This window comes from Bubalus kerabau, chromosome 11, assembly GCF_029407905.1.
Source record: "Bubalus kerabau isolate K-KA32 ecotype Philippines breed swamp buffalo chromosome 11, PCC_UOA_SB_1v2, whole genome shotgun sequence".
Taxonomy (NCBI): Eukaryota; Metazoa; Chordata; class Mammalia; order Artiodactyla; family Bovidae; genus Bubalus; species Bubalus kerabau.
In genome coordinates this window covers 5,692,017-5,717,884 of record NC_073634.1, presented here as the reverse complement: position 1 = coordinate 5,717,884, position 25,868 = coordinate 5,692,017, and the positions used below count along the sequence as shown (strand labels likewise).

Sequence of the window (25,868 nt, the reverse complement as noted above, 5' to 3'; positions counted from 1 at the left end):
GTTAGGGAGTTTGGCATGGACACGCACACACTGCTGAACTGAAAATGGATATCAACAAGGACCTACTGGCTAGCACAGGGAAAGCTGCTTAACATTATGTGCCAGCCTGGATGGGAGGAGAGTGTGGGGGAGGACAGATATATGCATGTGTGAGGCTGAGTTACTTTGCTGTCCACCTGAAACTATCACAACATTGTTAATTGGCTTTACTGCAATCAAAAATAAAAAGTTAAAAAAAAACAAAAACGTTTTCTCGGGCAGTGTTGGTTTAGAGCAGCTCCAAACAGAGCCTCCTATTCTGGGTAAAAGCACTGCCTTTGCACAGGGGATGGAGACACTCTGCCTTTCTTCCAGTCCCACTTAGGGCAGCTCTTCCTGCCACCTTGGGATACAAACCCCATCAGTGCTCACCAGGGTCCCACTCATCCAGCGCTCCCAGCTTCCAAGGCCCCCCCACACCGGGAGCATGGATTGTCCCCCATGCCTCCTGCTCACCACATCCGTGTTGGGGATGGCGGCAGGCACCCAGGTCCCCATGGCATCCCGGCGCTGGTTCTCATACACCTCCTCCAGCACCTGGCTCTTGTTGATGTCCGTGTCCAGGAGCAGCCTGGGGGCGGCGAGACCCCAAGTTCCCAGCACTTCCCAGCACAAGTTCCCTGAGCTTATGGACCCCTGGGGTCCTCCTTTGCTGGCCAAGCACTCCCACACCTGGCAGCAGCACCTGCTCTGGGCAAGGCTGGGCAGCGGGGCCTACCGTGCAGGGTAGTGCGGTGGGCAGGTCCCCCGGGACCAGGCTTCAGTGGCTGTATGCCTGCCTCCCTGAGTTGCTGCCTACTGGCCCTCCTGGGTAAAATGAAGTGCCAGCTCCAAGGCTGCCTGTCCAGGGGCACCCAGGCTCCAGGCCCCATGCCCCAGCCTCACCTCCTCTGAGGCTCCACTGTCCACGGACCCGCCCAGTGCCATCCGTGGGGCTCTTTGAAATCTTCCTTGGGAAGGGCCTTGTGCCCCGTGACGTCCGAGAAGTTGGGGCAGTGTTGCAGGAACTGTTGTCCCCACTGGTCCTTAAACTTGGCCTGGTTCTCATACTGGGAGAGGGGAAAACATCAGTGCCTACAGCCCCCTCCACACACCCGGCACCTGCCCAAAGCCTCCTACCCTGGGCTGTATGCGCCTCCTAGAAACAGGAAGCCAGGCAACAAAGGGCGTGGGACCTGCCCGGGGGCAGGAGCTGTGCAGTCACTTGTGATGGGACAGCACCTCCCCCGCTGTCCGTCAGCACAGGCAGATGCCATGAATCAAGTGCTCACGTGCAGGCCCCTTTCAGCTCCCATTTCACGGGTGATGAGGCTGAGGCTCAGAGGTCACCTCTACCCCAGGTGGCTCAGCTGTGGAGGAGTGGAGTGGGGCGGATGCCTGCGTTAGAGCCTGCTGGTTGCCTGCGGCGTGACCTGTCCTCCCCACGTCACTGGGGAACCCAGTCCTGCTCCACCACTGCCACTGGGTCTGGAACTTTCTTCCACACTCCCCTGAGGGACACGCAGCCCCTGCTCCCTGCACTCATCCTAACCCCGCTCTGTCTCGGCGCCTCCCAGTCCTGCCGTCTCTCCATCCACAGCATGCAACATAGGAACCGTGAAAACAGGTTTTAACTCAGTTAAAAAGTCTGAAGTGTTAGTTGCTCAGTCATGTCCGACTCTGCGAGTCATGGACTGTAGCCCGCCAACCTCCTCTGTCCATGGAACTCTCCAGGCAAGAATACTGGAGTGGGTAGCCTTCTGCAGGGGAATCTTCCTGACCCGGGGACTGAAGCCAGGTCTCCTACATCGCAGGCAGATTCTTTACCACTAAGCCACCTGGGAAGTCTGAAACTCAAAACTTATTTCCCTTCTACTCTCAGGACCTCTCGTGAGCCGTGTCCTCCCCCTCCTCTGATTGTAGAGCAACCTCTGGCCGGCTGCTCGCCCAACCCCCTGAGGGGTTCTGAGGGAAGCTACCCCGTTTCCAGTTCCTCTGTTTCAGAACTGCCCCTCCCTAGCTGAGGTGGGTAGGGGTCCCGGGCTGTCATGTTAATGATGGACAAGGACCCTGCAAGCAGTCTGAGCCTTACTCACTTTATGTGCCCTGAACTAACTGGGAGAAATTCCCCATAAAGCTCCATCCCGGTGAAAGTGACTGGCTCCAGGGGACCACTCAGTTGCCCTCCTGTTACCAAGGCCATGGCTTGTCAACAAGGGACTCCTTTAGTCTCTGTCACTTCCCTCTAGCTCCTTTTACGGTTCTCAGATTCTGCCAGCGATCTTTTCTCCACTGTCGGAGTTGGGCTGGTGCCAAGTCACCCTCCCGCCAGCCCCCCGCCTCGCCCCCACTCACCGTCTCTGCATACACAACCACTTCGCCCTGGCGGAGCAGCTCCAGGTCCCTGCTGTCAGTCACATTGCCAAGCCACATGCAGACCCGGAGCTGGGCGGGGAGGGTGTCCTTCTCTCCTTCTCCTTCTGGGTACTGAGTCAGAAGCAGGTCAGCAACCACAGGGGTTCGGGTCCCCCGGGGGCAGGGGCATGGGTTAGGGAGGGGCACACACACCTGCCCCTTCACCCCAAGCCCCAGGAGCAGGGGCTTCACACTGAGTTGGGTGACGGGCATAACAGAGTCTTGTGCAGGCTGTGGGGTGCAGGAGTGTGGAGGGGCAGGGCCACTAGGGAGCCTGGAAATGCTCTGGGGAGTGGTGGTGTTGATGGTGACGCTGACGATGACATTTGCTGTGCGCTGTGCCAGGCACTGCGCTAAGCTCCACACGCGTCACGCGTGCTCTGATGCTCACGCACCACTACAGAGCGGGCACCTTCATCACCAGCCCATTTCACAGAGGAGCAGGCTGAGGCCAGACACAGTTGGCCCCAACTCACACAAGCCAGTGAGCCATAGAACCAGGATTCAAGTCTCAGTGTTCTTGTAAGATAAGGACTCAGATGGACACCGTTGGGACAGAGCCTTCCATGACAGCGGGAAGGGCAATGGGGAGCCAGGGAGTCTTTGAGAAACTGCCTCGCCGGGGGCGGGAGGGGGAAGCCTGGAGGTTAGGACTGTCTTCAGGACTGGAGACTTGTGTTCAGTCAGCCTTATTTATGGATTGCATCTGATAGGAAGGGCTGGAGCCCAAACCTTGAAGGCATTAAATATGTAGATAGCAGCCAATCATGGACCAGGGGAGAGGGAACAGGGACAGGACCAAGTGAGGCTTGAGGACGATGGAGGGGACAAACTTGAGGAACATTTATGATGGTCATGGACTTGGCATCGGCTCCATGCCGATGGCCCCAGGCTCCCGCCTCCCTTTGTGTAAACTCCATTTCTCCTGGGAAAGGGCCCGGCAGAGAGGAAATGGGCATGCCCTCCAGAGGCTCATGGGGGCTCCCCGGGGTTGGGGTGGGGGGCTCAGGGCTTCTCCCTTGGGGTGTCCTGGGCCCTCTCCTCCCCTGAGGACCCCCGGCCCCCCCACCTGCAGGAATAGGGTCTGTGTCTTCCCGCAGAACCTGCCGGAGTGCCGGGCCCCATTTGGGGAGAACAGGATGCTGTGGGCAGGCACTTGAGCGTAGGCCACCCGCTGGTCCCGGGCCATCAGCCAGATCATCACGTCCGGGAGATTCATCTGCGGCTGCAGGCACGAGAGCGTCAGGCCCGCCTGAGGAGCCGGCACCAGGGCCCGCTGCCTGCCGGAGCGTCCAACACCCACCTCGGGGAGCACGGCATTGAGGCGGTACAGCCAGCCCTCTGCAGTGGCCACCATGTCCCTGGGGGGCGCCTGCTTGGCCTTCTGGGCCAGTTCCTGCAGAAGGAGGCGGCGGAGCTTCCACCTGTTCTTGTCCAGGTTGGTGGCTTTGGGCTGACTGGTCATGCAGGGCAGCGGCTGCCTGTGGCCAGGACCGGGGGAGCGGGGGCTGGTCTCCGTCCCATCTCACCTGCTCACCACCCACCCAGCCTCAGTGTCCTCCCTGGACCGGAGAGCTTGCCCTACTGGTTGACCCAGCTGACCGGTCCTCTGAGACCAAGTTGGCCGGAACAGCTGGTCAACCTGGTGGACAGGCCTGCAGACAAAGTGCAAGCCTGGCGAGTGGTAGGGAGCCCTGCCTGCCCTCCTCAGGAAGCACGCTCGCTGTGGGTCTGGCCCTGGGTTCTCATACCTCCTGCTCCAGTCCTCCCAGCCCCCACGGTGTGCCAGGCCCGTGCTCAGGACCTCCTCGTGGACAGAGGTGTGAGCTGTGAGAGGGGGGCCAACCAAACCCAGGGAGGAGGGGATCTAAGTGGGCTGCAGGCCCAAGAGAGGCCTTACAAGGGCTCTTCTTGTGGCAAGGAGTGATGGAGGAGAAGGTGTGGGCTGGGACGTGCAGGGCTTATCTGGACAATGGAGAGAAGCTTGGTTTGATAAGATCATCAGGCGTGGATGTAGAGGGGGCAGTGACCTCTCCTCTCTTTGGGGGGTCTCTGAATGGCAGAGAAGCAGCTCTGTTGTTTGGAGAGAGATCTGAGCTTATGTTTCCTGGGGAGGTAGGGGTGCAGGAGGGAGGCGGTAGGGTAGTTGTTCTGTAGGGTCTGGTCTGTGCCCCAGGCCTTGTGTAGACTTGATCTAGCTCAGCCCTAGCCCCAGGGGTAGGTGCCCCCTGCCCCTACTTGCAGTCCTCCACCAGCTCCCTCAGCAGTTTCTCCCACTGGGGAAGCAGAGCCGGGTCCCTCGGATTCCTCATGGACTTCAGGGTGTCCAGGTTGGCCTTCTGCCCAGCAGGAGAGAAGCAGTATGTGAGTGTGGGGCTCCCCTGGGACAGGCTGATTGGCCTAGGATGCTTTCAGCCAGGGCTTAGGGACCTTTGAGTTGGCGATGGACAGGGAAGCCTGGCGTGCTGCAGTCCATGGGGTCACAGAGAGTCGGACACGACTGAGCAACTGAACTGAACTGAACGGAGGGGTAACCTGGAGATGTCCATATCCAAAGCTGTCACATACCAATGAAGGCTAGGATCCCCTCCTGACTACCCTACAGAAAAAATGGGTGGAAGGAAGAAGCCAGGATGTACCAGGACCATGGGTCACAGGGAAGGGGTCACAGGGTCTTGACCTCAGGCTTAGACCATCTAAGGTGGGGGAACCAGGGGGGCTCTGCTGCCTAAAACCGCTCGGTGGCTTCCCCCCTCAACACACACCTAAGACTTTTTGTGATCTGACCCTTCCCAGCTCCGCTGGTCTTATTTCCTCATCACCTCCACACCCCAGCCACCCACGAACTTCCTATCACTATGGCTTTGCCCAGTGTTCCTTTCTCTGCACCCCCACCACCAACCCCAGCAAGACTCTGCTCAAATGTCATCTCCTTTTCCAGCAGCTCCTCTGACTCTCCTCTCTTCATCTCACCCGTCCCACCTGAGTCTCTCTGCCCCTGTGGCTCTTAGCATCTGAATCTCCACTGCAGCCCTGCTGCTCTGTGCCCTAACTATCGCACATCCGACTTCCCTGCTGGTGAAGACTGTGTCTACGCATCCTCATGTCTTCGGTGCTTGTGTCTGGCACCTCAACTGGTGTGGAATGCATGAGAGAGCTGAGTGACCAGATTCCTAAGGCTGCGGCTCATTTCCCCAAGTCTCCCATCAATGGCCTGGGTCCTGGGACTTCCCTGGTGGTCCAGTGGCTAAGATTCCATGCTCCCAAGGCAGGTGGCCCGGGTTCCATCCTTGATCAGGGAACTAGATCCCATATGCGGCAACTAACGGTTCGTATGCCACAACCAAAGACCCGGTGTAGACAAATTAAAAAAAAAACAAACCAGGGGTCCTCCCCGGCCCCCATCACTCCCCTGCCCACACGACTCACCAGGCGATCCCGCGTGAATTGGAGGAGGTTGAGGCAGTTCATACGGAAGCCGACATCCTCCCAAAAGGAGGTCACAGCCACGACGGGCTTGGTGTTGTACCAGGGCACGTAATGGTAGATGTTCCCTGAAACACAGAGCCACGTGTGTGGGGAGGGGGTGTCTGAGGGACACCCCTCACCGTGTCACTCTCAGAGGACCTTCCCTGGGCCACTCCATTCCTCTAGGGGGTGATCTGCTAAAGCATCCCAACTGGACCCCTCCTGCTGGAGGGTAGGCTGTGGGCCCGTTCAGGATGGATATGCTTTGATGAGCATAGCTGGCCTAACGGGGCCCTCACAGTGCTCCATGTCACTCGGGTCACAAAGTCCCCAGTTCACAGGTGGGAAAACCCAAGCTAGTGATGGGAAGTGGTTTCCCTGCAATGGTTCAGCCAGGTGGTATGATGCAGGCATTCAGTTCCAGAGCCTGTGCCCCTAACTCAGGCGAGATGCCGAGGCCCGGGTCTGCCTTGAGGTGGGGTCTTCCTTCTGGGTGTTGGGGCAGAGGAGGAGTGGGCCCTGGGTTCAGAGACCCAGAGTTTGGTTAGGGTGGGTAGAAACCTGAGATAAAGGGCCTGCCTGTGCAGAGGAGGGGGGTGGAGGGGCAGGCATGGTCAAACGCCAGTGATGGGCCTGGCAGACTGGGTCCCCCGGCCGTGATTTTTATTGAAACAAGGGCAGGGAAAGCTAGATGAAACACATGGTGTTCTTTTTCTGAGACATTTTGCTGAGTTGAAATAAAATCCACAGGAAACCGAAAATAAGGTCAAAGCAGAAAGTCTGTGAGGCAAGTGGAAGCAAAGTGGACATCTGTCCTCTGAGTTTCTGGAAAATCTTGGAGAACTGGCTGTTCTCTGTGACAACTGCCAGGGCCCAGAGATCAGGAGAGACAGCCGAGCACTGTCTGAGGTGGGCGGTCTAGGAGGACACCCCTGTGAAATAGGTTGAATTGCGTCCCCTGTAAAGCTATGTTGGGGATTTCCCTGTGGTCCAGTGGTTAAGAACCTGCCTTGCAATGCAGGGGACTTGGGTTTGATCCCTGGTGGGGGAGCTAAGATCGCACACGACTCGGAGCAACTAGAGAGGCCGTGCACCACGACAAAAGATCCCACGTGTCTCAACAAAGACCCGACACAGCCAAATACATAGATAACTTTTTAAATCCAGAAATTAAAAGAAAACGAAAGAGAAGTTAAAAAATAAAAAGTTAAAAACCAGACAAAACTAACTGTCAGTTAGGAGAAGGACAGCAGCCCTTGGTGTGGGTGGGGGGTGGCAGGTTCAAGGGGCCCCTGGGATGTTGGGATTTTGTTTCATGGTCTGAATGTTGTTATGTGGCTATGTTTGCTTTGCAATAATTCATTGAGCTGAATACTTTGGTTTGTGTACTTTTCCATAGATGTGTTATATTTGAATCGGAAGTCTATTCGAATCAGAAGTCTATTCAAGAATTATAAAAAAAAAACACTGGGATCAAAAAAGACAAAATATATAAAATACAGTGTGTCAGTGGTGGAAAATGCTATGGAGAAGGATGATGTGGGAGAGAGGGAGCTGCCAAAAGTTTTTTAATAGAATAGTTACCTACGGCTTTTCCTAAAAGATCTGGAAGAAATTATGCAGAATGCAGCCCAGAGAGATGAAAAATACAGAAGGAAGATTTACAAACGTGTGGAACAGCATGAGAAGTTCCACAGAGGACAGAGTAAATTTGAGAAGGAGCTAGAAGAGAGAAGGGTAAGAGGTCATTTTCAAAGAGCAAGTATCTTATAATTTTCCTGAATTGTTGGCAGGACACCAGTTTCAGACCCTCGCACTGAGTGACTCACAGGAATGATAAATAAACAGAGATCCAGGACTGGGGCTCTCAGATGTGAGCAAGCCGACACAAGATGGCAATTTTCTTCTGCTGCTCTTGGATAGCATACAAAAGCAACAAGGAGAAGGGAAATAACTCCATTTTCAGCAAAACAAGGAGATAGATATAGTCTGCAGGCTCAAAATACACATAAGGGCTGCCAGAATCAGCTGTGAGTGCCTGAGGAGCTGTGAGGGTTGAAGGGTGATGGAAGTCACCTGGGGGTGGGGGATGAATGACAAGACAGACAGCGGGAGCCACGGCTGGATGGGGGCAGAGTGCAGCTAAAACACTCCCCCGGAGCGAACTCAGGACTCAGACGAGGATATGTGAGCTGGCAAAACTCAGAAAAGGAACAGAAGAGAAAACAAAAACATTATAGGAAGGGAGACGGCATGAAAGGAAGCCCAACAGGGATCAGACTCAGCAGATAATCCAGCGAGAGGCAAAGAAAGAAGAAGGCAACCGGGGACCTCCCTGGTGGCCCAGTGGCTAATACTCTGTGCTCCCAGTGTCGGGGGCCCAGGGTTCGATCCCTGGCCAGGAAACTAGACCCCACATGCCACAATTAAAGATTCAGCATGCCTCAATGAAGATTGGAAATCCCATATGCTGCAACTAAATCCCAGCGCAGCCAAATAAATAAAAGTAGACATTAAAAAAAGAAAAATGACCAAAATAAGATAGAAATAAAGAGCCGAAAAGGATCAGGGAGAAAATGACAGATACAGAAGAAAAGTAAGGAGAATTGTTAAGCCCATAAGTGGAGCCCCAATAGCAGAAAACCTGAACAATGAAACAGAATATTTAAAAACACAATTTAAGAAAACCCACCTGGAAAAAGGATAATCTTTTTAACAAATGATGATTGAAAAACTGAATACTCATATGAAAATTATTGATAATTCAAAAGGAACCACAGGGACCTTCCCTGGGGGTCCAGTGGTTAAGACTCTGCAATTCCACTGCAGGAGTCAGGGTTCGATCCCTGATCAGGGAACTAAGATCCCATATGCTGTGCCATGGCCAAAATAAGAACCATACAGCTCAATGTAAGAATTAAAACTGTAAAATTTTTAGAAGAAAAAGTAGAAAATCTTTATGACCTTGAATTGGGCAGAGTTCTTACATATGATACCATGAAAGAAAAAAAAAGAAACTGAACTTCAGTCAGTTGAAAATGTTTGCAGTTCCAAAGATACCATTAAAAAAATGAAAAGACAAGCCACAGACTTTTTGCAAATCCTATATCTGATAAAGTATCCAGAACATATAAAGGACTCTTACAACTCAAGATAAACAACCCAACTGAAAAAATGGGCAAAGACTTGAATTAAACATATAAACAAAGAAGACACATGAATGGCTAAGAGCATATGAAAAGATGCTCAGTATCATTTGATGTTAAGGAAATTCAAATTAAAGCCACAGTAAGATACCTGGCCCGGAGAAGGCAATGGCACCCCACTCCAGTACTCTTGCCTGGAAAATCCCATGGATGGAGGAGCCTGGTAGGCTGTAGTCCATGGGGTCGCTAAGAGTCGGACACAACTGAGCGACTTCCCTTTCACTTTTCACTTTCATGCATTGGAGAAGGAAATGGCAACCCACTCCAGTGTTCTTGCCTGGAGAATCCCAGGGACAGGGGAGCCTTGTGGGCTGCAGTCTATGGGGTTGCACAGTCAGACACGACTGAAGCAACTTAGCAGCAGCAGCAGCAAGATACCTGGCCACAATAAGAAATAAATAAACCACAGAGAGGAAGAAAATATTAGCAGAACCTATCTGACAAAGGAATTGTATCCTTGTAAAAGAACTCCTGCAATGTAAAGACAGACTCCCATCTTTTTATAAAAAGACAAACGATGAAAGATAGGCAAAAACCTGAACAGTCCCTTCATTAAAGAAAGATATGTGAGCATGAAAAGATGCTCAGTATTATTAGTGATTTAGAGAAATGGAAATTAAAATGAAGGGGAATTCTCTGGCGGTCCAGTGATTAGGGGTGCTTTCACTGCAGGGGCCAAGTCCCACCCCCAGTCAGAAAACTAAGATCCCACAAGCCACTTAGAGTGGCCAAAAAAATAAAAATTACAATTAGGTACAATTTCACACCCATCAGAATGTTTCCAATGGTAAAGGCTGACCATACCAAAGGTTGACAAGGACTTTGAACAGGGAACTCATTGCTGTGAGCGTGTAAAATGCTACAACCACGTGGGGAAAATGTTAGGTATTTTAAAACCAATTCCATTGCTAGCTATTTACCCAAGAGAAGTGCAAGCTCATTTCCACCAAAAGACCTGTACCAGAATGTTCACAGCAGCTTTACTCATAATACTCCAAAACTTGAATCAATCCAGATGTCCATAAACAGGGGAATGGATAAACTGTCATAGGCATACAACAGAATGCTATCAGATATAAAAAGGAGCCAAATATGATATATACAACCACACAGATGAATATTTAAAACACTTGTTGCTGTTTTTTAGTCGCTGCGTAGTGTCCGACTCTCTTGTGACCCCACGGACTGTAGCCCGCTAGGCTCTCTGTCCATGGGATTTCTCAGGCAAGAATACTGGAGTGGGTAGCCATCTCCTCTTCCAGGAGATCTTCCCAGACTAGGGATGGAACCTGCATCTCCTGCATCGCCAGGCGGATTCTTTTCCACTGAGCCACCACCTAAAATACTAGGCTGAGCTAAAGAAGCTATAGGAAAAGAAAGGGTACCATCTGTATGATCTCATTTACATGAAGTTGCAGAACAAGCAAAACAAGTCTATAGTGATAGAAAGCAAAGCATGGATTGCCCCCAGCGGTTGGGGAGATTAACTGGAAAAAGGCACTTGGCAGTTCTGTGGGATGATGGAAATTTCTGTCCACGATGTGTATGTGGATGTATTGGGCTGGTCAAAAAGTTTGAGTTTTTCCATAAGATGTTACAGAAAAACCCAAATGAACTTGAAGGAGCCCAAATTCATCCAACTCACCGAAAGTCTGTGCATCTTATATTTCATAATACCTCAATAAAAAATAGAAAGCCACCATTAAGAGAATGAAAAGCTTCAAACTTAGAGAAGATATTTAGAACATACTCACATCTGACAAAAGATTATTCTCAGAAAAAATAATGTAAAAATAAATAAGAAAAATAGAGCCAAGAGTTAATAGTTGGGCTTCCCTTGTGGCTCAGCTGGTAAAGAATCAGCCAGATCCCCTGGAGAAGGGAAAGGCTACCCACTCCAGTATTCTGGCCTAGAGAATTTCATGGATTATATAGTCCACGGGGTCACAAAGAGTTGGACAACTGAGGATAATAGATAAAAGATCTCGATAGACTTTTTACAGATGAGGAAAGACAAATGTTTGTAAACATACGAAAAGCTGCTCAACTTCCACTTATAATCAGGAAATTGTAAACCAAGATCTTGTAATATGCCCATCAGACTGGCAGGAATGAAAAGGCTAGGCAAGGTCAAGTCCTGGTGAGAAAACAGAGTAATAAGAACTCTCATGCCACGCTGATTAGAGTGTAATTGGATATAATTACTTTTGCTTTGAATTTCTCTTCCACTCCTGGGTATGTAATTTAGAGGAAGTCTCACACTTGTGACCGACAGATATGTACAAGAATGTTCACAGCAACATTATTATTGTAGAAAAAAGATAAAACCTCAATGTCTACGTATACCACATAACTTGTGGCATAATCTTACAATGGAATATACACAGATATGAAAATGAACTTCATTTATACATACCAATATAAAAATTTAATATTGAGAAAAAATGCAAAACAGATGAATACAGACTGAAAGTTTCCATGTATATAAAAATGCAAAAACAGTATGCTCTTTAAGGTAGCATGCATAGGTGGTAAAAATAACGAAGGAAAGCAAGGATGTGATTATCATGAGACTCAGGGTTGTGGTTATTTCTTGGGTAAGTGGATCTGGGAAGAGCATACAGAGAACTTCTAAGATGCTGAGATAATTTTCTTCCTTTCTAAGAAAATTTTCTGCCTTTTAATCTGGGTGATGACTTCACAGGTACATATTTTATTATTTGTTTTAAACTACACATATGCATTTAATATACTTTTGTATATATTTCATAATTTAAAAAATGTAGTTATGACCAACCTAGATAGCATATTGAAAAGCAGAGACATTACTTTGCCAACAAAGGTCCATCTAGTCAAGGCTATGGTTTTTCCATTGGTCATATATGGATGTGAGAGTTGGACTATAAAGAAAGCTGAGTGCTGAAGAATTGATGCTTTTGAACTGTGGTGTTGGAGAAGACTCTTGAGAGTCCCTTGGACTGCAAGGAGATCCAACCAGTCCATCCTAAAGGAGATCAGTCCTGGGTGTTCATTGGAAAGTCTGATGCTAAAGCTGAAACTCCAATACTTTGGCCACCTCATGCGAAGAGGTGACTCATTGGAGAAGACCCTGATGCTGGGAGGGATTGGGGGCAGGAGGAGAAGGGGACGACAGAGGATGAGATGGCTGGATGGCATCACTGACTGGATGGACATGAGTCTGAGTGAACTCCGGGAGTTGGTGATGGACAGGGAGGACTGGCGTGCTGTGATTCATGGGGTCGCAAAGAGTCGGACACGACTGAGTGACTGAACTGAACTGAACTGAGAGCATTATGCTAAATGAAAGCAGCAGTTATCAAGGACCATACATTGATTCTATGTATACGAAATGTCCAGAATAGGAAGCACCAGAGGAGGGGCTTCCCTTGTGGCTCAGATGGTAAAGAATCTTCCTGCAATGTGGGAGACTCAGGTTTGATCTCTGGGTCGGGAAGATCCCCTGGAGAAGGGAATTGCTACCCACTCCAGTATCTTTGCCTGGAGAATTCCATGGACAGAGGCTACAGTCCATGGGGTCGCAAAGAGCTGGACACACATAAGACAGGAAGTAGATTAGTGGTTGCCTAAGGTTGGGGACTTAGAGGAGAAATAGCAAATGACTGCTGCTGGGTACAGGGTTTCTTTTTTGGACTGAAGAAAATGTTGTAAAACTAATCACAGTGATCATAGCACAATTCTGTGAATATACTAAAAACTGTTGAACTGTATACTTTGCGTGGATTAATTGTATGGTGTGTGAATTGTATTTCCCCCAAAATAGCTGTTCTTAAAAAAACAGGCAGACATGTGGGATGCACAGAAAAGCTCTTGCATGATGAGAGGGTGAAGCTGACAAAGATGAGATAGTGTCTAGAGCCATGGTCCTCAAACTTTAGCATGCCGCCCCTTACCTGGACAACTTGTTGAAACCCAGATTGCTGTTCTGTTTTCAGATTCTGTAGATCTGGGGTGAGGCCAAGAATGTGCATTTCTATCAGTTCCCAGGTGATGCTGCTGGCCCAGGGAGCACACTTTGGGAACCTTATAGTGCCCAATAAAAGTGTCCAGTGAGCATATATTAGATGAAAAGATGGGTGGGTGGATGGGTGGTTGGTTGGGTATTCGGGACAGTGGATGGTTGGTAGTTGAATGGATGAATGCATGGATAAAGTGGATTCATGGATAGATAGAAGGTGGGCAGCTCTTTTGGGGGAAATACAATTCACACACCATACAACTAATCCATGCATGGCTGGATGAGGGTGGTTCAGAGTAGTAGAAGAGAAGATGGGATTGAGAAGTTGTGGTGTGGAAAGCATGGTAGAGAAGGGCTTGAAGTCAAAACCCAGTTGCAGCTCTTGTCATGGATTCACCACCTACGAGCTGTGTAATGTTTGGCAGGTGACTTCACCTCCTCGAAGCTCACTTTCCTCACATCTAATGTAGGTTAACAATGTCTGTGAATGTCCCCTGGGCTGAAAACCTTAAAAGGGCCAACCCAGAGCCCGACATGCAGTGGTTTCTCTCTACCCTTCAGTTGGATCTGACCCTTACCATCGTATATCGCTGGGCTGTACTGTGTGGTTGAGACAAGAGGCTTGTAACTCAGGTCCATCTTGTTTCCATAGTGACCAATGCTGACTTCAAATTGGATCAGGTCCTTAAAGTCAGGCATCATGGTGCAGGAAAGGAAGATGACGCACAGCCCATACTTCTGTCGGTTCTGGTGCTTCTAAAACAATAACCCCAACATCCCCAGCATGAGTCAAGGGATGGACAAAGCTATAGAGACAGGCAGGGAGGCAAGCATGAGGTGCCCAGTTTCTTTCATTCAGTGTGAGCCAGGCCATTCCTGAACTCCTGCCCTCTCTCAAAATTCTGCCTTGACTCCAACTCACGTGGCTGATCAAGGGAAGTTCCTCCCATGGCCTCTATCACCTGGCCCCTCCACCCAGCCAGCCCTGGTCTTCTCTTCCTGAAGCCAGGCAGGAAGGTCTTCTCCTGGTCCGTCTAGGCTCTGAATTGGCCCACCCCGCCCCTCTTCTTCTGGTCTAAACACCTCCCTTGGATGAGACTGAGTGTGGGCGGGACTGTGTGTAGAGGGTGCATACACGTGCACATCTGCTCTTGGCTTTTCTCAAGCCCCGTCCCCCCACCATGAGCCCATCTTCTCAGGTCCTCTGTCTGTCACGTGAGCCCCTCTCTCATTTCTGTTGCCAACCACTGCCCTACTTTTGCATTCTCCCATTCTGTTCACTAACTCAAATCTCTCCTGCCTTAATAAATAACCCTCCCTCTCTCCTCTGAGCCCCTATTTATCTAGGACCTGATCTTGTCTCCTTTAACTTTGAGGCAAGTTTTATTTTTTTGGTGGTGCTGCATGGCACGCAAGATTTTACTTCCCCGATCAGGACCAGAAATCGAACCATGTCCCCTGCAATGGAAGCACAGAGCCCTAACCACTGGACTGCCAGGGAAGTCCCTGCAGCCAACTTTCTCTAGACTTGCCTCTACGCACCATAAATAACTTCTCCCTCCCGCCTTCGGCTTCTCTCCTGACCCAAGGCTACTGGTGCCTTCCTCATTACCAGCACACACTTTTGGGTCCTCAGCTTTTCTGTCTGCCACATTCCGACTGTTCTGCTCTCTCCTTTCTGCAACTCTCCCCTCCAGAGGCTGCCCCAGTGCTCCCCTTTGCCAGCTCCTTCTCCATCTCCCTACAAGCCCCCTCCTTCTCCTTGCAATCTCATAGGCTGTGATTCTCAATGGGATCCAACCTCAGGTCCCTTCTCCTTTCGTTCCATCTACACTCCCAGGGCAATTCCTCCATAATCTTGGGTAGATCCTGGTGTGCTGATGACAAATGTCTATATCTAGCAGGCTTAGGGACTGGTCCCCATGGGTGTCTCACAAGCACGGGTCAAAGGCAGGATTCATCATGATAAATGGAATATTTCCTGCCATACTGGTAAACAAAACACATCACAGTCATCAGTAATTGCCACCCCTGATGGTGAGCTGGTGAGCCCTGAGGGAACTCAGGAAGGAAAGACTATCTGCCATCTAGCAGCCATCAGACTGCAGCCACTCCCCATGGTGAACCCTGAGGAAACTCAGGATGTGAAAACACGGATCCCGGCCCCAGACAGGTGAGGTGCATATCAAAGGAATGAGGCCAGACTCTTGCATCTTCCCATACATAGAAAATACCTAAATTCCTTAACTTGAGATGTCTGGTTTTCCTTTAACAATGATCTTTTGATGTTCAGACTACCTGCTCTTTGTTGTAATACTTCTACATGACCTGGCTTCCCTCTTGCCTCCTCAGAGCAGTTCTCTCAGGGTTGAGATGCTGCCTCCAGGGCCTGAAGTCCTAAAAATTCCACTGAATAAAATATAACTCTCAACTTTTAGGTTGTGAATAGTTTTTTAAGTCCACAATCATCTCCCTAGACCTGCTCTCCCTTCAGGGAGCCCATGTCTGACCCCACCTCCCCACCTGTGGCAGAAGATGGGCATTGGCCTCACTTCTTTTTCCTGTTGGTCAGTGACTTTGACCATTGTTTTCAAAGGGTCTCTGCTCTCTCCTCTCCAGCTCTCCTCCCCTGTGACTGTGTCCCCATGTCTCCTGAGTAAGTGGGTGGCCCAATTTTGCTTTCATTTAAAACTATGGTTTTTCTAGTAGTCATGTACAGATGTGAGAGTTGGACCATAAACAAGGTTGAGCTCCAAAGAACTGATGCTTTTGAAATGTGGTGTTGGAGAAGACTCTCGAGAGTCTCTTGGACTACAAGGAGATCAGACCAGTCAATTCTAAAGGAAATCAATCCTGAATATTCATTGAAAGGACTGATACTGAAGCTGAAGCTCCAGTACTTTGGCCACCTGAAGGGAAGAGCCAGCTCATTGGAAAAGACTCTGATGCTGGGAAAGACTGAGGGCAGGAGGAGAAGGGGGCGACAGAGGATGAGATGGTTGGGTGGCATCACCGATTCAATGGACATGAGTCTGAGCAAACTCCAGAAGATAGTGATGGACAGGGAAGCCTGGCATGCTGCAGTCCATGGGGTCACAAAGAGTCAGATACAACTTAGCAACTGAACAACAACAAATCTATTTCTGACATGGCTCCTCCTGTCCCTTCCTGCCTCAGTGGTCCTCCTTGGCCTTCAGGAAGAAATGCAGACTCCTTAAAACATCATTTCTCCTTAACTAGATTGCATGTCTGTTAAATCTAAACCTTGTCTTTACTGGGTCCACTGACCTCCTGGGATTTGGCACAGCAGGAAGCCCCCACTGGGGCTTAGTAAAGACTCAGGTGGAGGGACTTCCCTGGTGGTCCAGTGGTTACGACCTCCCCTTCCCATGCAGGGGGTGTGGGTTCAACCCCTGAGCGGGAGCTAAGATCCCACATGCCTTGTGGCCAACACATCAAAATGTAAAACAGAAGTAATATTATACAAATTCAATAAACTCTTTAAAAATGGTCCACACCAAAAAATTCTTTTAAAAAAGACTCAGCTGGATTGAGGAAACATCCCATACATTCAAAAAGTGCATTCCACTCCTGACCCAGGGCTTCTTGAAATGTCAGAGATGAGACCCAGAGGAGACTAGAGGCAGGCAGAAGGGGTCTTTCTTCCTGGGTTACCTGTCTCCTGTGGTTACCTCTACGCTGATCACATCTAGGGAGAGATCCTTCATCTTAGCTTCTTGACGGGATTTGACGTGGGTGATTAACTCCAGGAAGACCCGGCCTCGATAAGCTAAACCATCCTTGACAATGTTGGGAATATTCTATGGTAATAGGAAGGAAAACAGTAGGAAAAGGAATGAGAGAAAAAAGCAGGAAAAGTCTTTCCTGAAACCCCTGTAGCAAAGACAGAGTTGTTCTGTAACTTTCTGCCTTGGGCTGATCACAGTCCCAGGGAGGAATTCCAGAAACTCCAGTCATGGCCATGCCTGGAAACCTCTGGGCCCTGAGCCCTGTTCCATACCTGAGGCCTCCTCTTCCTCTTCATTCATTCTATCTGCAGGCCCACCGAAAGTGCCCTGGTCCTGTAAACCCTTTCTGCTTGGAGGGGACTGTGGTAACTATTAAATTATCCCAGGCTGGCCAATCAGGACAAGCCCTGCCCCCTTGGCAACAGTGATTGGTCCAAGGAGAGCGCACATGACCTAGGAAGGCCAATTAGAATGCTTCCTTGGCCTTCCCAATTAGAGGCTACCACGGCCCTGTTCCCATCAGGGAGGCCAGACTGTGGTAGAAACTAATGAGGCCCAGGAAAGAGCAGCAGAGATGAGAGATGAAGTGAGTGTGGGAGAGGATTCTAAAGGCATTGAGGTCCTGGTTTCTGAGGCTCTTCCTCACTCAGAGGCCTTCCCAGCCCCATTCTCTTCTTTTGCCCATTGGCTTTCTGGTGTTTACCGCCATCCTCTCTCTCTCTCTTTTTTAAATTTTTACTGGAGGATGGTTGCGTTACAATATTGTGTTAGTTTATGCTGTAGGCAAACTATATATCCCCCCTTTTTTGGATTTCCTCTCCATTTAGGTCACCACAAAGCATTGGGTAGAGTTCCCTGTGCTATATAGTAGGGTCTCATTAGTTACCTATCTCATACATGGCAGTGTATATACATCAATCTCAAAATCCCAATCCATCCCACCCCCACCCCCCTTATCACCAGTGTTGAATAACCCAGTGCTTTTCCACATTTACCTGTGCTGTTTCTTTTGCTGCCCATGACCTTTCCACCTGCCCAATCTCTTACCTGAGGTCTCGTCTCAATGCCCCTTCCTTAGTGAATGCCCAGAGCACTCCATCTGCTCCTTTCTTGGGTCACAGCACATGCCTCGGGCTTATGTGGCCCTTTGTGTACAGGCTTCGAGTCCTCTACTGGAGTGTCATGGACAGAAACCAGGGCCTGGGCCTCCCCAGGCATCTCCCAGGCCCTGGTGCCTGACACATGGTTGATTTTACCTCCACTATTCCCTAGAGCTGACATAAGAAGCTTACAGGTTCTTCTTCCTTCATCCTGAAAGGGGCCTTTTTACCCCCACGGAGAGTCAAGAAGCTGGGGCCAAAGCAGGGTAGGAAGCCAGAGTACATTCCTGCAAGGGGAAAGAGGTGAGAGAGGGCAGGCTCGGGTGGGAGAGGTGCAGGAGGCATGGCACGGGGGGCTTGCTTGCCTTCTATTTCAGCTCCAGTGGACGAGATCTGGTTGAGGGACAGGCTGACCGTCCCGATCTCATCATTGCACCTGTTCCTGGGGCTGGAGAGAAACACACCCTGCAGGTGGAGTCCCCAGCCCGGTTCTGATTTCCTCCTCCCTGGTATGTCTTCCAGCCTCCACCCAGTTGCTCACCAGTCCAAGACTCTGAACTTGATGTAGCTGGAGAGGCAGGGAAGCTGCAAAGGGCAAGTGAGAGGGGCAGTGGGTGCCTGCCCAGATGGCCTGGTCTTTGCTGAGACTGGGAGCAGTTGGGAAGTCCTGAGTCTGGGTCAAGGTTTGGCTCTGTTACCAGTGAGCCCAGAGGGACCACTGAGGCTTATGGACCTTTAGCTGGGGGCTCTCCACTGTGTAGGCCCTTTGCCAGGGCCTGGGGAAGGCCTCAGACTGTGTCCTATGATCATTTTATATTCTCATTCTTCAAAATGGTCCCTCATTGCATCAGCTCCAGGAGCCGCGAGATGCGGGTCTACCCAACCATGGAGTCCCTGACTGCAGTCCTTACGTGGCCCTTCAGTCTGGAAGGTTTACCAAGCCATCTCACGGGGATGTTGCGGGCCTCGAAAGACTTTCTCACATTTAGCAGTTAACCTTTATTTACTATTTAAATTAAAAAAAATTTTTTTTGGCCACTCAGGGTGGCTTGTCAGATCTTAGTTCCCCAACCAGGGATTGAACCCAGGGCCTGAAGCAGTGAGAGCAAGAGTTCCAGCTGATGGACCAGCACAGAATTCCCTGGCAGTTCATCTCTAAACAGCAGGACATCTGTCTCTTCAGAGAGTAACAATAGCTGCCACTCTGGGGAGGGTTTCCATTGTCCCCAGACTGCCCTGAAAGTCTATGTGGATCACCTCAGTGACCCTTACCTCTACCCCCAACAACCCCAGAAGCCAGGAGCTGTAATCATTCCCATTTCCAGACAGGAACACAGAGGCACATAGAGGCCAAGGTCCTGAAGTTCTTGTGTGCCATGCAGAGCCCTGCCCACTCTGCCATAACCCAGCAAGCTACGACCATCCTTCTTGACTGAGGGGGACTGAGGCCCAGAAAGGGACAGAACCAGGATGGAACCCAAGCTTCTGACACATGGTTGATTTCAGCTCCACTAGGCGAGCTAGTGGGCCCTTCATCCTCACACGTCCCTTGTTCATGGGGCACGGCTGCGGGGTCCTCTGTTCTCCGCTCCCCTTGTCCTTTGCCCCTTGCCATAGTGGCTGAGGGTCAGGGGAGCAGGGGAAATAAAGGACTTTCCATGGACTTCCCTGGTGGTCCAGTGGCTATGACTCTACGCTCCCAATGCAGGGGGCCCGGGTTCAACCCCTGGTCAGGGTACTGGATCCTGCATGCCACAACTAAGATCCAGTGTGGACAAATAAATAAATATATTAAAATACATATAAAAAAGAAAGGGCTTTCCCACTGAGCAGCTGTTTAGTAAGCCAAGAGATCACCCTGCTTAAGGAAGGACACTGGAAGTGGAGAGAAGGGGCCCTTGGGCACCCAGGTCTTCCAAAGCACCAAACCCTACAAATTGGTGGAACCATATTTTCATCCATCTTTGAGAATTCTCTTCCCCTTTCCCAGTTCTTTGTTTTGATTCCCCTCCTGTCTGGGGGCCCCTGAACTGCTAACTGGCACAGACCATTGTCAGCAGTGGCCCCTGCAGCCTGCCTTGCTCGGGCCCTGACCAGCTGGTCTCAGATGCCACTGACTGTGCAGGTGGTCATCCTGCCACTTCACAGGGAGGTCCAGAAGGCTGGCGACAGGCAGAAGGGCTTCTCTGGTGGTCCAGTTGGTAAAGAATTCGCCTGCCATGCAGGAGACTGCCTGCAATGCAGGAGACCCAGGTTCGATCCCTGGGTCAGGAAGATCCCCTGGAGGAGGGGCATGGCAGCCCACTCCAGTATTCTTGCCTGGAGAACCCATGGAGAGAGGAGCCTGGTGGGCTACAGTCTATGGGGCTGCAAAGAGTTGGACATAACTTAGCGACTGAACTGCCTGCAACAGTCAGGCCACCCCCCAAACAGCCCCAGCTCTAGAGAGAGACTGCATCTACAGGAAATGGGTGAGAGTCTGGGGGTATTTGGACATCTTCAAACATGGAAGGCCTTTTTCAGGGATGGGGGGCCTGCCCCTCCTCCACTGTTTTCCAAGCCCGGAGGAAGCTGAACATGAGCGAGGACGTGCAAGGCCTGAGCATCCACAGGGCATCCGAGGATCCCTGTCCTGAGCCTCATCACAGCCAGCACAGGGGGAGAGAGCAAGGGCTCGGGAAGGACTAGGTCCTTTAAGAGTCTAGAAAATCGCCCAAGAAGGTAGGGATGGAGAGAAACAGTTAAAAATGCTGACTCACAGAGAAATAGATGGAGATGTTTCTGGGAGAAGCAGGGAGAAGGGTCCACAGAAAGAAAGAGGGGATCTCCTTTGCTAATTTGACATCACACAAATGTAAGATATGTTGGTGGTGGTGGTGTCGAGTTGCTAAGTGGTGTCCAACTCTTTGCGACCCCATGGACAGCAGCACACCAGGTTCCCTCTGCCACCCTCTCTCCTTCTGCCTTCAATCCTTCCCAGCATCAGGGTCTTTTCCAATGTAAGGTTAAAGGACAGTGAAACGCTCTCTGGGCAGCCAAACGAGTGCCACACAAAGTTCTACACACTCACGCGAGAGTGCTCAAGTCCTCTCTCAGATTGCTGACTCGTATTTTACACACAGTTTTTACAAGCCTGGCATGGAGTCAAAAGTCAGTCAAAGCTCTCGCAGGGCTTGGAGAAAACTGGCATCCACACTGTTGACAGGAGACTGAGAAGGACTGGAAAGCTGTAGAAATCAGACTAAAAGCCCCACCATGCTGACACCATTTAATATAGTCACCAACAGCCCCACGCTGCACTAGCCCAGTACATAACTATGCTCTTGTGGGGCCTCTGAAGCCGTCAACAAAGAGATACAACTGTATTCAGGGCACTTTGCTTAGAAGATAAGAAAATGCATAGTACAATTTAGAATGGGTCTTGAAAGTGGTTTTTTTTTTTTTTTTTTTTTTTAAGAGAAAGGGCATGTTTAAGCTCTCTGGAAAGTTCAATCTTAGGGCCCATTCATTTCACTTTTTTTCTAACCTGAACTTGATCATTAGTTCAAATCATCTGGGTCATTTATTGGTTTCCCTTTATTTTTGGCTTCACAGCACAGCTTGCACTTGCAGGATCTTCGTTCCCTGATGAAGGATCGAACCCAGACCATCAGCAGAGAAAGTGTGGAGTCCTTACCACTGGACCACAAGGGAATTCCCCCCATTCATTTCAAGTAAAGTTCACTGTAATATGTCCTGGGCTTCCTCATGCTCCCTATAAAGCAGAACCCCTCTGCCCCCTCCCACCCCTAACTTCCATCACATGCCCCTTACAAAGACCCCTTCTGTTTGTGGGGGGGGTGGGGCGGTGAGGAAGAGAAAGCGTGATGAAAAAGCAATACCTGAATCCGGAAGGTCAGGATCTGGTTCCATATCGGGCTCTCGGTTTGGGTCTGCACATGTGTCTTGAGCTGGGAATATCCCAAAGAAATATCAGTCCAGCCTCCCTCCACTGGCCTCACCTCCCAGGCCTTCTGGTCCAGCCTACGGGTGGACCCTGTCTGCAGCACAGAGCTGGTCATGGGAGTCCCTGGTCCAAAGACACTTTGACAACTTCTCATCAGCTACAACTTCAGTCCTTTGAGTAGCTATCTAGATCCAGACTCCTTCATATTTTCCCTCAAATCAGCTTTCAATTGATTTAACTTTTAAATAGAGGGTTGCTGCTGCTGCTAAGTCGCTTCAACCGTGTCCGACTCTGTGCGACCCCATAGATGGAAGCCCACCAGGCTCCCCCGTCCCTGGGATTCTCCAGGCAAGAACACTGGAGTGGGTTGCCATTTCCTTCTCCAATGCATGAAAGTGAAAAGTGAAAGGGAAGTCGCTCAGTCGTGTCCGACTCTTCACGACCCCGGGGACAGCAGCCTACCAGGCTCTTCCGTCCATGGGATTTTCCAGGCAAGAGTACTGGAGTGGGGTGCCATTGCCTTCCCCGAAATAGAGGGTTACTAACTCTATTACATGAGTGCAAACATGTTACTTTTGTTATAGAAATTCTAAAATCCCAACAAATAGTCAGCGACAATGATACTGATGGCATACTCCTTTTCAAAGTATCACCTGACTTTATTTTTAACCCTAGCCTTATTCTAAGCAATCATGTTGGTAAAATTGAGGGTTAATTGGACTGGTTAAACTTTTTCATACACTCTAAGAAAAATATAGAAATATTAACATTTCTGAAAATACGTGTGCCTCTCCCAGCCAACAGTATCTCACCTACTTCCAGAGTACCAAACCACTCACTGGGAAATAAGTACCGAGTGTGGTGCTCTTAAAATACGTCCACACTCTCTTTGGTATGCTCCCCTTCAAAAGGTGGACACTATCTCCCTCCCTATGTGTCTGGGCTAGATTTAATGACTTCTTCTAATAGGTAAGATATGGTAGAAATGATGCTCGATGAATCTTGAGACAAATCTACTTAATTTCAGCCCAGAATTCCCCAAATTGGAACACAGGGTCCTTTTATTTTTGCCCATGACATCTATCAGCATGTGCTCAGAGAGCTTCAGGGAACATTACTCTTGCCCAGAACCTCCCATGTCTAGATGCAGAGACTGAGGTTCAAGGGGCTCAGTGACAGTTTCAGTGGTGTGCACTTGCGGACTTGTTGTCTCATTCACTGGTCCACTCATCTGTGCATTTCGATGTTTGGTTTTCGGTGGGCATCTTCTCCCCTCAAGGCACTAGGCACAGCTCTGGGACCTGGGCCGACTAAGCCACGGCCTCCACCTTCACAGAGACCCTCCCTGGTCCCATGGAGTCTCATCACTCATAAATGGGATATGACTCCAGGCGTCCTGGGCTCCGACCCAGTCCTTTCCTCCATGCTGTTTTTTTCTAGGTGCCAATGTCTCTAAGCTTCAGACCGTTTTTATGCTTACCTTTTCCCCAATTAGTTCCACCTCCAACATAGGACTCACAGAGTAGTGTTTCTCTAAGAATAAGAAGTTAAAAGATTTCTGTGGCAGCATTATTTTTTCAGGAGGAGGAGATGGAGAAGAGACAGGACCTCCTAATGAAGACGCTCTGTCATAATTTGGTTTCATGCCCCCTGGGCAGACCCCTCCCACTTTCGCTCTGTTCCCCTGTGCCACTGTGTGTCCTGGCACACAACCGGGGTGGGGGCTGGCACAAGGAACCTTGACTATGGGCATTAAGTACAGGTCAGGGGCGCGTGGCCCATTTTAAAGGCGCCTTCATAAAACCATTCTCGGTGGGTTTCAGCCTCCCCCTCCCCCCACCCCAAATCTTAAGGTCAAAATGGAACTGGGGAGCCCTATGAGAAACCAAGGTGGTCCCCGGTAGAGAAGCTCAGGGCTGCTCCCGCCCCCGCCCCGACTGACTGAGGTGGAGGTCCTCGGCGCAGTAGATGAAGAACTGTAGGTAGGCTATGCTGATGGGCACCACCGACGACTTGAAGATCTGGGTGTCCGTGTCCTCAACCCTATAGATCAGTTTTTGGTCGACCTGGAGAGACCAGAATGCTGATAGGGTTAGAGTCACAAGGAGGTCACAGGCCACCAGATTCGGCTGGTTGGTTGGGGTGGGGATGGGCAGCCTGGAAGCGACACAGTGAACAGGGAAAGCCTGTGAAGAGCGGTGGCTGCTTGCGGGCTGGGGGTGGTCACCCACGGAAGCAGCCGGGCTAACAAGTGCTCCTGAGGTGTGGGGGGCAGCCTCACCGGTGCCTGGTCTCCCACACCGAGGGCACAGATGGTGACTTTCAGGTAGCCTCTCACACCACTGTTGCGTTCGTTTGGCTGGCAGAGGCCAAGCCATTTCCTCAGGAGTGTGTGACCTGGAGAGGCAGGGAGCCCGTGGGAGACCAGCCTCCAGTTCCCCCCGTCTCCCCTGGAACCAGTCTTTGCTTCTGTAGTGGGGGCAGGTGTGTGGAAAAGTGTCTCATATATTCTGGTTTCCACCCAGGGGCAGAGGGAAATGGGACTCACTTCTTTGTGCTTAGTTATTCAGTCGTGTCCAACTCTTTGCAATGCCATGGACTGTAGCCTGCCAGGCTCCTCTGTCCATGTGATTTTCCAGGCAAGAATACTGGAGTGGGAAGCCATTTCCTACTCCAGGGAATCTTCCCAACCCAGGGATCAAACCTGCATCTCCTGCATTGGCAGGCGGATTCTTTACCCGATGAACCATTGGGGAAGCCATAAAAGTACAGTATCATTAAGCAAAAGCCATGAAGTACAGTCAAATGTTGTCAAGTACAGAAAATAACTCACACCCTCTCCCCCCCACCATGTTGAATACACAGGAATTTTGAGGTGATTTCAGCACCTGACTGCTTTTTCTCAGAAGACACTCACATTTCCAACAGTGGTTACCTACCTGGACAGTTGTAGATGAACCCAATATCTGTCTGAAAACACAGGAGTAGAGAAAGGACTAGTTAGGATCTCCAGCCAAGATTTGTAATAACCAACCAGCTTGATGACAATTCATGTACTTTGCTGTTGTCACATTGCTAAGTTGTGTCTGACAGTTTGTGACCCCATGAACTGCAGCACGCCAGGCTTCCGGGTCCTTCACTATCTCCCGAAGTTTGCTCAAACTCATGTCCATTGAGGCAGTGAAGCTATCTAACCATCTCATCCTCTGCCGCCCCCTTCTCCTCTTGCCCTCAGTCTTTCCCAGCATCAGGGTCTTTTCCAATGAGTCGGCTCTCATGGGCTTGTCCCGCCCTGGCTCCTTTCATCTTTACAGCAACCTGGAAGTTGGCCCACTGTAATCTCCACTCTACAGAGGCAAATGTTGAGTTTGAGCCAAGAGCCCAAAGTCTTACAACTAGTAAGTAAGGAGGTTTGGGTTGAAAGGACCCTGACCACCACCAGCACGCTGACAAACACAGCCTTGTCCTTCCCTACGCCTGTGGAGGAAGGTGTTTATCCCACCCTGGGGAAGAGGACGACTGAGGAGCTGGCCAACAGACTGTGGGTTTTCCTCTTTCCCTGGAGATAGGTGTTCTGTTTGCTTGTTTTGATGTGGACCATTTTTAAGGTCTTTATTGAATTTGTAACAACACTGCTTCAGTTTTGGTTTTGGTTTTTTGAAGCATGTGGAATCCTAGCTCTCCAACTAGGGATCTAACCTGTGTTCCCTGCGGTGGAAGTGCAGAGTCTTAACCAGTGGACCGCCAGGGAAGTCTCTATGCTCATCATCTTGATTGTGATAATGGTTTCAAATACACATTTGAAAATGTATCAAATTATACATTTAAAATGCTTATATATCATTGTATGTCAATTATATCTCAATAAAGCTGCTGCTGCTGCTAAGTCACTTCAGTCATGTCCGACTCTGTGCGACCCCAGAGACGGCAGCCCACCAGGCTCCCCCGTCCCTAGGATTCTCCAGGCAA

At 50.1% G+C, this 25,868-nt stretch overlaps 1 protein-coding gene across 1 annotated transcript in view; it reads right to left on the bottom strand.

The window, feature by feature from the left end:
- FER1L5 (fer-1 like family member 5) overlaps positions 1-25,868 on the bottom strand; it is a 54,866-nt gene that overhangs the window by 17,314 nt on the left and 11,684 nt on the right. The window contains exons 10-26 of the mRNA XM_055539266.1: positions 24,839-24,869; positions 24,181-24,296; positions 23,842-23,965; positions 23,380-23,432; positions 21,835-21,903; positions 18,495-18,538; positions 18,319-18,401; positions 18,146-18,240; positions 16,797-16,925; positions 13,683-13,860; positions 5,863-5,987; positions 4,672-4,772; positions 3,737-3,914; positions 3,503-3,658; positions 2,374-2,505; positions 925-1,088; positions 496-610 (exon numbers count right to left, since the gene is read on the bottom strand). Of these exons, the coding sequence (XP_055395241.1) occupies positions 496-610; positions 925-1,088; positions 2,374-2,505; positions 3,503-3,658; positions 3,737-3,914; positions 4,672-4,772; positions 5,863-5,987; positions 13,683-13,860; positions 16,797-16,925; positions 18,146-18,240; positions 18,319-18,401; positions 18,495-18,538; positions 21,835-21,903; positions 23,380-23,432; positions 23,842-23,965; positions 24,181-24,296; positions 24,839-24,869 (1,893 nt within the window). The remainder of the gene's footprint in view (positions 1-495; positions 611-924; positions 1,089-2,373; positions 2,506-3,502; positions 3,659-3,736; positions 3,915-4,671; positions 4,773-5,862; positions 5,988-13,682; positions 13,861-16,796; positions 16,926-18,145; positions 18,241-18,318; positions 18,402-18,494; positions 18,539-21,834; positions 21,904-23,379; positions 23,433-23,841; positions 23,966-24,180; positions 24,297-24,838; positions 24,870-25,868) is intronic.